The 12,369-nt window shown below is 36.1% G+C and overlaps 1 protein-coding gene across 2 annotated transcripts in view; it reads right to left on the reverse strand.

Moving 5' to 3' along the window:
• Positions 1–12,369, reverse strand: part of LOC146148529 (uncharacterized) — a 54,089-nt gene that overhangs the window by 10,247 nt on the left and 31,473 nt on the right. For both annotated transcript variants that reach the window (XM_083388432.1, XM_083388433.1), the window contains 14 exons: positions 12,101–12,265; positions 10,857–10,961; positions 10,257–10,792; positions 9,873–10,050; positions 9,527–9,719; positions 9,274–9,463; positions 8,498–8,587; positions 8,289–8,391; positions 8,085–8,200; positions 5,542–7,953; positions 1,708–1,843; positions 1,363–1,529; positions 1,133–1,291; positions 874–1,062 (listed from right to left, as the gene is read on the reverse strand). In XM_083388432.1, coding sequence (XP_083244558.1) covers positions 874–1,062; positions 1,133–1,291; positions 1,363–1,529; positions 1,708–1,843; positions 5,542–7,953; positions 8,085–8,200; positions 8,289–8,391; positions 8,498–8,587; positions 9,274–9,463; positions 9,527–9,719; positions 9,873–10,050; positions 10,257–10,792; positions 10,857–10,961; positions 12,101–12,265 — 4,739 coding nt within the window. The remainder of the gene's footprint in view (positions 1–873; positions 1,063–1,132; positions 1,292–1,362; positions 1,530–1,707; positions 1,844–5,541; positions 7,954–8,084; positions 8,201–8,288; positions 8,392–8,497; positions 8,588–9,273; positions 9,464–9,526; positions 9,720–9,872; positions 10,051–10,256; positions 10,793–10,856; positions 10,962–12,100; positions 12,266–12,369) is intronic.

Consider the following 12,369-nt stretch of genomic DNA (forward strand, 5'->3'; position numbering starts at 1 on the left):
AGCTAGTCTAAGGCGTAATTTTGGATTAAATTAATTATACTTTTAGCAGTATTAATTATACTTTTAGCAAAACAAGAATCTTTTTTACACTTTATTGTCTGCGGGAGATTTCTTACTTGCTAAAGTGTTTCAACTTTTAGCAGTATTTGGAAAAAAATGCATTTAAAACTCCAGTGAAAGAACTTTATTACGCAAGCAAAGGGAAACAACATTCTTATTAAGGTACGAAAAATATTAAAATCATTTAATTTTTTGTAGTTTCAGTTTGATACCGAATCCCAACAAAACGTATGTTGTTGTCTTTAATCAACACGCACGTCGTCACATTAGCTCCTAAAAACGCTCATAAAATCTAATCAAAATCTTCATTACTTAGAATTATATATTAGTTGCTATTACGGCGCAAACGTTGTAAACAGAAAAAAAAAGATTTTAAAGAAAAAAATCAAGCAAATCTGGACAAATGGTTTAATATTAACGCTTTTGGTCAAAACCAAAGGGTAAAATTTTGTTAAGCGGCTAACATATTTGAAGCAAAATAAAATAGGAGTCATTAGGTTCGTACGAAATGACGTAAAACCCTTGTGGGAACGCAGTCAGTTTACAAGGGTTGAGTCTGCCACGCGGAACGCTGGCAGGTGCACAGTATACACGGTTGGTATTTACCTTGTTCTTGGCGTAATGTTTAGCATTTTTTTTAATAGTTTGGTTCAATCAGATATAACGCGCTACATTCAGATATAAGTAGCAAAATCTTAATAGTTTAACTAAACATATTCTGAAAAAAGTTCACTTTAACTGATGGAAATTCCTAATATTGTGTTATAAAAAATAATTTCATAAACTCAAGACAACTGAGGTATGACGACTGACCTTTATCAGGCTTCGCTTTACGCCCTTTCGCCTCCTTACAAATTCTCCACTTTAACTTCTTTCTGATGTTTTCTAATTCTGAAAACTGGGCAACTTGAAACCCGAGCTTTTTCCAAGGATCGGAAGCAAGCGTTTCGATAATATGTCGACTGCCTGCACCACCAGCAACAACTGCTAGGACCCTTGCACCTGTCAAATGAATATAAATATATTATATAATAATTATATTGCAATTTAAATAACAATAGTTACGGTATACCTGACTCCTTGAGACGAAGAGCAGCGTCTGAAAAGTCGTCAGATATATTCCCTGAGGTAACGATTACCACGACTTTTTGTGCCTGTGGCCTTGATCGGCTATGTCCTAAAACCTGGGTAGCTACTAAGTCGATTGCTCGTCCCAAGTACGCCGACCCACCTGACAAAATAAAATCAAGAGAAGGTTTTTAAATTTACTATCTATGAATTAGAGACGTCTATTCGACTTGCCTATTTGTTCAGTGAAATCGATTGTAGTCCACACGGAATGCCTAGTTGTATGATCTCCAAGGTGCATTTCAACCCGAGCAATTTCACCATATTGGACCAACGACAAACGTGTCTTGTTCGAATTATTGTTAAAATTTGTCCAATCCAGTTTAGAGAAATCACTTTCCCTTTATAAATGTACAGGTATCATTTAGTAGACATGCGTCTAATTTAACATTTAAATCTGCCTTGGCATCTTTTTAATGAAAAAAATATTTTAGTGTTGTTTGGTTAAATACAGATGTTAGTGCTCCTAAGAGTGGGAGCCTGTAGGAATATTTCAAAACAATTACAAATAAAACATACTGTATCTCGGCTACGTCAAAGGACTCCACTAGTAACTTCAGCCAATCAGCAAAGATATCGAAATCCCCAGCGCTCACGTGACTAGAACCATCGAATAAAAAAACAAGTTCGGTTTTTCCAGATAGACAGGAGGGTCCTAAATTAAATAAAAAATAAAATGCCTTTAATTTATTTCGGTTAATAAAACTAACATTTTACAACATTAAAATTAACAAACCAAAATAAACACAATTGAGACAAAATAAGATAATCACAACCAACGTCGTGTACGTTACAACATTTTGCATAAATCGATAATGTCTGGCGCCACCAAAATGCCTTTACCGGCTTTAACATTTTGTGATCAAACAAGCAAATCTCCATCTACGAATCCTTCGAGAATTTTAACCGTATTGAAATATTCTAACTTGGGCAGGTTTTACGAGCAGGGGCTCAGCTGCGGAAACTGGAGTAGCTAATCGGTGGTTGGAGGTCGTTTGGAGGCGAGAATCGGGTGCTAGTATTCACCGTAAACCAACAAGTCATAAAGCGATTATATACGACCACTTGGAGATTTGACAAAATCGAATTTTCAATGCCCACTGAAAAGAAAGCTGAGCATTGGGATTGTTTGCACTGCACCGCTCGATGGAATGCCGCCTTGGTCACAATGGAACGAGCTTCTGGGCGGTATAGTAACGCGTCATTCCGACTTCAAGGGAAGGCGACACTTGTCAATTGCTCAAAATGTCTCATAAATTGCTCGCTTTGATCGCTTCTATAAACTGAACGATTATGTGTTGCCTCTCATCTTGGCTCGCATACAAATTAAGCAGTGTCTGTCGCGTGCCGTTTGTTATGATACTTTGTAATGTTTTTATAGACCTTATCTTTCTACCCCTAAAGTATTGCGCATTTAACGGTTGTCCTTTATACTCAGGATAAAATAATGTTTTACAATTAAATGCCGATGTTATATACTCACAAGCTGTCGAAGCTGAAAATTTTTATCGCTTATTTACCGTTCTAAAACAAAAAATATTTTCCTTTTGAATTACCTACTGTAAATGCGTATTTTATTTAACTTCATGTAATATGCTTTCCACGTCATTTAATTCATGGTTAATTGTTTAGCCTCAACTATTTACTGTTAGAATGTATCAATAATTGCTTGTTAACTTAGAGGTGACGTAACCCTGCGGTGAATTTTAAAATAGGCTGAAAAACTCATCGCAAACTTGATGGAGTGTATTATTCGGCAAACGCCAGTCAAGTTGAAACAAACGCGTTCAGAGAGTAAACGCATGACCGAAAAGCGGAAACTGCGCTGTTTTCCGAAAACATTCTTTCAAGCCGCGCTGTGGTTTGGGTCGAACAACTTGGTTATATTTTTTGGTTATAAGTGTCTATCGACAGGCCACCATTACGATCACCACCGGTCACAACAACTAGACAACAGACATGGACGACCCATTATTATTATTATATACACAGCATGAAACAAAGAAAAGGATAAGTAATTTAGAAGAGTCAAAGTAGACTTTTGCCAAACGCTAATCTCTAACAGTTCATCATAGCATGTCCACTTATCGGTGTGTTTGCAAAAGGATTTGAGAAAGTCCTTTGGTCTGCAAAAGCCCCTGCCCTCTCGCAAATATCACAAACGCTAAATGGCTAAGCGGACGATCGATTGGACGCCACTCTTAAGTTAGAGAAAATGCAGAACGTGTCGTTTCGCGCAACTGACATCTCCCACTTTCACCCTTCCCGGTAAACTTGGACACGAGCTCGGGTGACAGACTGACAGGCGTCTCACGCAATTTCGCGTTTGAAGTGCATTTCAAAGAAGGCCAAACGGTTTTCCACATATTTTTAAGACATGTTTTTAAGCTTGAACGATGACAGAGATTCCAACTAAAATATCCAACAAAATAAAGCACGTCGTGATAGCACCTACAATATAACACTAGGTCAATTAACAGCAGAAATTAAACTTTATGTATAATAGCAAACGAAAAGGAAATTTATCAAACTTCCAACAAGTTGTTGTTGATTGTCATACAACAGAAATCGAATGCAAATTCCTTGCTAATACATTCTAGATGCGATAGCAAAAAAAGGTTAAATAAAGAATATTGCGACTGGCAAAGGCCGAACGGAGACGTGGTTCGTGTGCCGCGATTTACAGCGTTAAGCCGAAACACGCAACAAAGACTTTGGTTATAGCGATCAAAGAATTTTTTTGTCTAGGCTGATAAACTGTTTCACGTTGACAATCTACAGTACGACGTCAATGCTCCAGTACAGAAATGTCAAAAACGTTCCAAATAAACAGTTGGAATTGTCGGGTTTTTTTCGTAAAACAGTACTAATCAAAATAGAAACCCTTGTAGCATTTATTGGCAAATAGCGTATATGGATAAAGTTAAAATAAAACAACCTACAGTTTATAGCCGCTAAAAATCAACAATAGCTTACCGATTAGGAATTTTATCAATCAAAAATATGCTCTAAACTTTAAAGTCTAAATCATAACCTTTTTTATTGCTAGTGGTGAAAGCGTAATCTGTGTTATTTAACTACCAAGAACAAGTCGCCAATCGATTTACGTATGCTTTCTCACCACGTAGTTTGACGGGAGGCGACGGCATATCGTCAAGGTGCCTGGTAATGATGTCGTCATCAACCATGGCAGCCATTTCCATCGAATCCATTTCTAAAAGTTCCGAACTAAGGACTTCTGTAACTATTGCGTCCTCATCGATATTAGCCAAGCTCCGAGCAAACATAATTGACATAACAAAGTAAGATTTCAAAGCAGACATGTTTTTGTTTGGCACTTAACTAATCATTCCGCAATTAGAAAGATCCGTAGACACAAAAAATGTTTTCTAATTACAAATACGCTAAGATTACTTCCATAAATGTAATCTTCTGGAAATGAATTTATTGCAAAAACACTTTTCGCCATTTCGAACCAGCTGTCGTCCATTTTTTGAACTGAAGTCTGATACACAAGAATGGACTGAACGGAAATTTTATAACTTACACTTATTATTTGCTAACTTCGACGAGATGCTAGTCAAATAGTCGCTTATTGCTTTTCTGCGAGACCTCCGCTCTATACCACAGTGTCTGTAAGCCTATAGCATAAAGCAGCACAAGTACGCTCTAACAATAGCTTTATGTAGCGAGCGTGGATAACGCTTAGCACCTCGAGAAAAGACCAGCACCCAACTTGTCGTTTTCGGCTGCGCGACTTCTATTTTAGTCGGCGAGTTGAGCGCGTCATTTCGCCTGACATATTTTCGCTTTTCTACATTTACTCTACATTATATTGGTAGTTTGCATATTGGAAAATAAAACTGACGGTGCAGACTTATTTAAGCTGCAAATGCCGGCTTTAATAAAACCCTTCCAATGCAGTTTAACTTCAATACAATAATGCCCTTACTAAAATAAAAAGCGAAACTAATTCCCATTACACTGTACGTAAACCAATTAGGATGGTAGGGACAAAAGAGAACTGACATTTCTTACCCGGTGCCAATCACACTAAGACCTGAGACCAAACACTCGGTTTGATGACATCACATTGTACCCTTTTCATTTAATTTTAAAGTCCACATTTCGATTGGCCTATTGGCAAACAAACGGAACACCAACGGCGATCGGGGTTGGCAAACAATGAAGTATAACTGTGGTAAACATGGTCTCTCGCGTAACAACTATCTTTACGTAAAATTTAAATTTGCTTAAAAACAATATATGATTGCAAAAGAGAAAAATAATCTTTACAAATATAAGTAAACATGCTATGGTATATTTTATGAAATATGTGTTAAAAATTCTTACCAACAGATTGTAACTCGTTTATTGTTTCACCATCGAAATGGGTTGCAAATGAGCCTTCTGGGTGTAGACTTGGTGGAGTTCTTCCCAAGTGTTTTGTTGGTACAATTGATTGCTGTGTTGGTAGAATCTGGGTGATAGATATTGTTGACCGACTCAAATCCGGGGAAGAAGTGAGTGGATTTCTCAATTCGCTGATTCCGCTTTGCAGTTGGGAAGATGGGACTAAATGTTCCAGTTTTCCTAGCCCGTTGGTGGATTTCTTTAAAGGATTTTGACCGTTAAAGTTTGTCAAACGGATTGTACTTTGCATAGAGGAATAAAATTTGTTTCTGGTTGCAGGTGGTTTTGTTCTTAAGTCCTGGTATTCGGGACGTGTTAGGTATACTGTGTTATTTTTTGGTAAATCCGCATCCATAGATGTTGTTGTTAAAGTTTGATAGTTATGGGAAGAATTCATGTCAACTTCTTGATTGATATCTAGTGGCTGTTGCGTAGTACCAGAAAATTCAGCAAACGTCTTTAAATAATTAGGCTGTCGCAAATATGTTTCTCGACTGTTCTGTTGATGGTGATTATTTGAATTCTTATGTTGGGCACGAGGTATAGCAATCGTATTGGCGCTGGACATCGTGGAGAGCTTACGAGGGGGTGGTGCAGGATAACCAGTCATCTGAGTTGTACTTTCGGGTTGGCGAGAAAGTGCAACCGATCCTCTTTCGTTTGACTTGCTTAGCTGGAAGTTTTTTCGTACAAAATTGTCTTTAGGTGGAGAAGGTGTTTTACCGTTTTGTATTGCAGTGTAAGTCAGTTCTTTATTTGACAATTCTACTTTCGATAAATTCCTCGTATCATGAACACTTGTATCTTGTGTAATCGGGTCAATTAATTCACTCGGGCTATTAATTTGGTGATAATGATCAACTTTATTACGTCCCGTTAAGTTGTTTTTTTTAATGCCACCTGGTTGAAGATCATACATTTCTTCACCATTAACTTGTTTAATTTGTGTTTTCCAAATCGTTTTTAAATCGTCTGGTTGTCGCACGTTTTGAAATCGATCAGGCTTCTGTATTTTATTCAAAATACCCATGTGTTGCCAAGTAAGCGCTTTCTTCTCTGTATTATTTGAAGCAGATAGTTGTTTTCCATGCAGAATTTGGGAAAATGGTTTTCCCCGAAAAACTTGTTTTCGTTCGCCGGCGGTTGGTAGCAATTTGTCTGGTAGCAATGAAATATCGGAATGTAATTTATATTCGTCTTTATAGGAATTTTTGGGTTGTTGCACAACTGCTTCGCTTGAACGATTTTCTTGGTCACTGGATTTTACAAAATCAACTTCCTTTGTAATATTTGGTTGTCTTGTATAAATGCCTTGTTGAGTATATGAACTAGCATTCCTAACTCGCGATATTTCGAAAGAATTTTGTAGTTCACCAACGTTTTGATCAGTTTGTTCATTTAAAAGTACTTTTTGTTGTTGTGATTCCTCTCCAGGTGCTTTCGAAACACTTATTTGCTTAAAGGAACTGGGAGAAGATTCGCTCGAATTGTTCAATTTTGGGGTGAAAAATTCTGTAGAATTTATCTCCAATACATTTAGAGGCTGGTGTGTAGAATGTAACGTAATATTATTTTTTCTTGAATTCCCTTGTCCTTCATAACCATATACAGTTGCAAGCCCAGAATGATTTAACATTGCATGTCCTAGATTTGGAGAAGTCTGAATGTGTTTTAATTGCTGTTTTGCATTTCGGTAATTTGATATCTTGGAATGAACTGATGTATGCACATTATTATGAAGGAATCCATTTAGGCTAGGCTGCGTTTTATTCCCTTTATTATTATTTGAAATAAAATTGTGTGTTTGCACTTGCTGCGAATAATCAAGAATATCTAGCTCTAGTTCCCCACTCCGATAGTTTGAAATGTGTTGTTTTCTTTTATTTGAGGTCCTTAAAATGTTCGCATCGCCACCAACGTTTTTGGGTAAAGCTAACTGTAACGTGGAGGATTTGTTTTCTGACTGTCGATATAAATGTGAATTTGATAATATTTCAGACACATTCAATTTTTGTATATTGGCACCATCTAACCTATTGAATATAGGCGTAACTTTGTTATACGTAGCATTCTTTTGTGATTTCCAAAATTGACTTCGATCCGTGACATTAAAGTGCTGCGATTCTTGTTCAGGCGGATCAACAGTCTTCTGAATTTGTGTATTTGCAACATTTACCAGTTTACTTGGAACTTCAGGGACGTCCAGTAGTGGATTATTTTCGATTTTAATATTTTTTGATTTACCTTTTTTTTCGGATACAGACTCCAAACGGTTATCTAAAATTTCAGGTTCCAATTTTTCTGTTGATTTCGTTTTTATAGTCACCTGACGCCAAAGGCTCCTTCGTGATCCTATAAATATTAAACTATAATTGATTTTTTGAAACACTTTTTGTTAAGAAAGTGATACACTTAACACAATACACTTAACACAAAAAAATATTTTTCTAATATTAAATTGGCCTACAATAGAAGCTGCTTACTTGCTAACGTGTAACCTGTCACGGTAAACTTCGTCTTAGGAGATATTGTAACTCTAAAATTGGTCGTTTTACCACTTCCTTTCCAGGTTTTAGGAGGGTTGGACCCAACTTTATATCTATAAACAAAGAAAAAACAACAATGATTCGATTTAAAAAATGTCCATAGTGAATTTTTTTTTAATTAGGGCATTGATAATGCTTTACCCGAACTTAAATCCTGTAAATCTGCCGTCGGGTTCTGTCCAACTCACTTTGTATACATTTCCCTGTTGCCTGTGAACGTGAAGCTCGCTTATGGGTAGCGGTCCTGTATAGGGATCGACAAAAAAGTTCGTTTACATTGGTCAAAGCACATTGCTCCGTTGACTCAGACATTTATGTCAATCTTAAGATAAATCAACCCATGTTCGTACTTGTAGTGAAGTTGACAGTAGATGAGTCGCTTTTATCACGGGTTCGCACAGCCGTAACCGATGTAATATAGCTGGTCCCTGGTTTCAAATCTACGATAATATACCACAAAAATCTACCAGATATTTTTATTATGCTTACGGCTGGCACGAAACTTTAAATAAAAATTTAAAAAAAAAATTCATCTATAAGGAAAGCTGGGTCAATTTAAACTCGTGAGAAACCGTCATGGGGTCCACAATCACTTTTCAATCCATGAACTTATACTAGCTTGAGCACATTGTTCTCATTGGGTATTAATGATGATAAATTATTTCGCAGCTTTCGTGACGTAAAAGTACAGATTTAAAAGTTCTACTGATTTTTGCTTTGTGATATGGTTAAATTTTCCTTGTTTTAAAAATGGGGGAAGTTTTACAACTTTTAAAGAGGCAAAAAATAAATAAACATTTACTTACATTTAGTATAGCATTACATAAAACCTGTCAATTATTATTATTGTACCAGTGTTGTTTCCGAAAATGGTTGAATATAGTACACCCCGAGCCTAGTGAGCATATAGCCCAATAACGTCTTGATTATTTTTTTGGTCATTTTAATTGTATAATTGCTAACCGAAGGTATAACATTATTGAAATATTTGAAATAACCCTAACATGGGGTCATATGATTAACCGGATTGTGTTTCTATACGCACAAATGAATTACACAAGAAAATATTTTCGGGGAATACTTTTAAACATTTTAAAACTACCGATTGACTTCAAACATTTCTTGCCTTTCAATATAATGCCTCGTTTGGTAGATGCTCCAATGACTGTTTTGTTCTCTAACAGATTTTTTGTTACTTCGTCAAAAAGTTGGATGTGATAATCAATTGTTCGAGCCCGATGTCTCCTCCACTGCAATCTTGCTGATGAAGTTGTAACATACCTTACGCGGCGTACATGTGGTGGCCGGAGTTTCGTCTGCCAGAAATTTCATGTCACATCAAGTTTATAATATAAAAAATTCAACAAGCATTTGTCCACCTTGACTAATGTTCGTCCAATTATGACAACTTGGCGAGCTTTGTTTGTTCTCGTAATACCTCTCAGTAAAAACTTGTGCATTGTACCAGAAGCAAGTTTGGACGCAGTGAGTTTGCGTTTGTTTCCCATTTTATTTGTGCGTTTCAATTGAAACGACCCATCAGGTAATTGCGAAAATATTTGCACCTCATACCTTAAAACATTAACTAATAAAATGTTTAGCTGTTGAAAGCATCACAAAAGTATATTTTTACATTTAATATCCTCTTGCATTGCTATTTTCGCCAGAAATAACGTAACATTGCTCAAATTGTACGTAAATGTAAACTACATGTAACGGATTTACCTCACTCCTTCCCCAAGTTTCGTAAATTTTCGCCATGACAGTTTAACATATTCATCAGAAACCTTACGAACGGTTATAGCACTGACAGTTTTATGTGACGTAAATATACGGCCAGCAGTGTTTGGTTTTCTCAAAGCTGAAGTCACCAACGTGTTTGCTCCTGGTGTAAGTCTGGTCCCTGCAAAAACAAAACATCGAACAGCCTAGCATATTGACATATAATACACCTTTATTTAATATTATATTTTTACTTTGTTATGTGGTGCTTAAAATAGTAATATCGCTGGTCTGTATCTTAAAGCATTTTATTCATTATATAAAAACAACAATTTTTAGAAAAATAGTTTATAAAAGTCGCTGTACATCTCAGTGTGCAAAATATACCTGGATTTTTAGTGCGCATGTTTGATGTAGCAGAGTTTTCGTTTTCTTGCATATTGTGCACCATTTTATTTCTCGCATCAGATGGATTACTTGGAGAAAATGATGGCGCTTGACTGGTTAAAATTTGATTCAATAATCGAAATCCCGAGCTTGCTGGTTTTTGAAAAGGTGTATTAGCCAAAGGCGTTGTTGTATAATATTTGCGTTGTATTGGATATGTTGATAGGTTATTGTTTTCAAACCAAGTGGTTGTGTCGTTGGCTAAAGATGATGAAACTGTTGTTTCGAAATTCAACCCACTTGCAAAAATTGAATCGGTGCTAATTTTATCAGGTGTTGCTAGATAAGATGCCAAGCTGCTGTTGAACTGATTTAAATCGTTAAAGCCTATTATCTGAGGCGAGTTGGGCCCAATTGCTCCACCTAGCGTTATGAATTTAAAACTGTTGGCGCCGTTTGACTCCTGGCTAATTCCTTCCAGAGTAACTTGATACTCCATTTTTGGGCGCAATCCACCGATAAAGGCCACAGTAAACCTGCAAATATATGGCCATGTAGTTTAACCATTGCTAAGGCAACTGATTTCTTTCGTAAAATTACCTTCTATTTAACTCCGTGGTTATTATTTCTTGTCCTTCTGATGTGATCCTGATTCTGTAAATACGCGGAACTTGTAAAGGTGTTGTCCAGCTCAAAACAATCGAGCTGCGTAAAAAAGAAGGGTTCGTTTGTATCTTTATTTCTACAATATAGATTAGGCTCCAGACAATAACTCATTATTTGGTAATGTAGATACTCTAATACCTGTGTTTGGTTAAAATTTGTTTTTTAATCACACGTGTTTTCAAATCTATCGGTCATTTGCAATTACCCTTTGGTGTTTGTGCAACCTATTTGTCCTTTAGCGTAGGCGTTCAACCTTTTGGGTTTAAAAAAGTTCGAGGGACATAATTTAGTAATATTGCGATCTAATTGAATTTTAAGCTGTGCTTTGTTTAACTCGTACATCAACGCGAAACTTTATTAAAAAGTCTTAAATTATTCGTCAGAAAATCTTTAAATTGTTTACGACATGGGCCTTTAGAGGAGATGAATCTTATGCGCACATAAATTACACTTCCTCTGTTATTTCACCCTAAAATTTACATACACCTAATTTCAAATAGTTCAAACAGCTTTAATTACTGCTGGTGTTGATTGGGTCTTTTAAGGGAACATGACAGCCCACCCCTCAGTTGTGGTCCGTGCTTTCATCAAGCCTTGTTCCAGGGCTCCCTAACTCGTGATACACTAAGTTTTGCTTAAAATGAGTTATTTTTCAAATTGTTAGTTATACTTATCGAAAGCATAGTTTTGTCTTTTATGCAGTTTTGTCTTTTATACAGTGTTACATTTCGCAATTAATTTTCTCTTCTCTATTCCACAACATTATGAACCTTATTACTCTTTTTCATTGTTAACAACCGCAGTATTTGGGAAATATATGGAGTATTCCTGGGTTCGTTTTTCTGTTTTGTCTTAACGTTTTAAATTTAAAAGTATGAAATATTATCTATTGATTTTTGTATAAGGTATAATCTAAATATAAGAGTATGTCTATTGTCTATGCTTGTCACCAAAAAGCTAGAAACCCTACTACGCTTAAAAACAGAAAATTATCTAATAAATAACTTGATACTAACAAAACAGTATTGCAGGTAGAAACAGATTGATAGTAATTCTCGCACGAAATTACTGTACTGCATGTTTAAAAATCGTAAAATTTTACTTCCGCGCTCTGCATTAACATTAATTGGATATAATTTCATAAAATCCGATTTTTTACGTAATTTGCAATGCTATACCTTGACGTAATATTGTGTAAACGCAAATTAGAAGGAACAAGTCTCCGTTCGTTGCGAATTCGTTCTGTCGGCGCCTGAACAATGTCACGTAAGTTTTGTATGAGGAGTGGAACAACTTGATACAGCGTATCGAAACTTTCCACTCTGTATAGCCTTTCGACGTCACTGCAAGACAAGTTTTATGTTAACAGCATTCGAAAATATGTGAAGCATAAATATTTTAAGAGCGCTTTTTTATTGTTCATATAGCGTATATTTTTTTACATAAA

Source organism: Ascidiella aspersa, chromosome 4 (assembly GCF_963924565.1).
Source record: "Ascidiella aspersa chromosome 4, kaAscAspe10.2, whole genome shotgun sequence".
NCBI classification, from domain to species: domain Eukaryota; kingdom Metazoa; phylum Chordata; class Ascidiacea; order Phlebobranchia; family Ascidiidae; genus Ascidiella; species Ascidiella aspersa.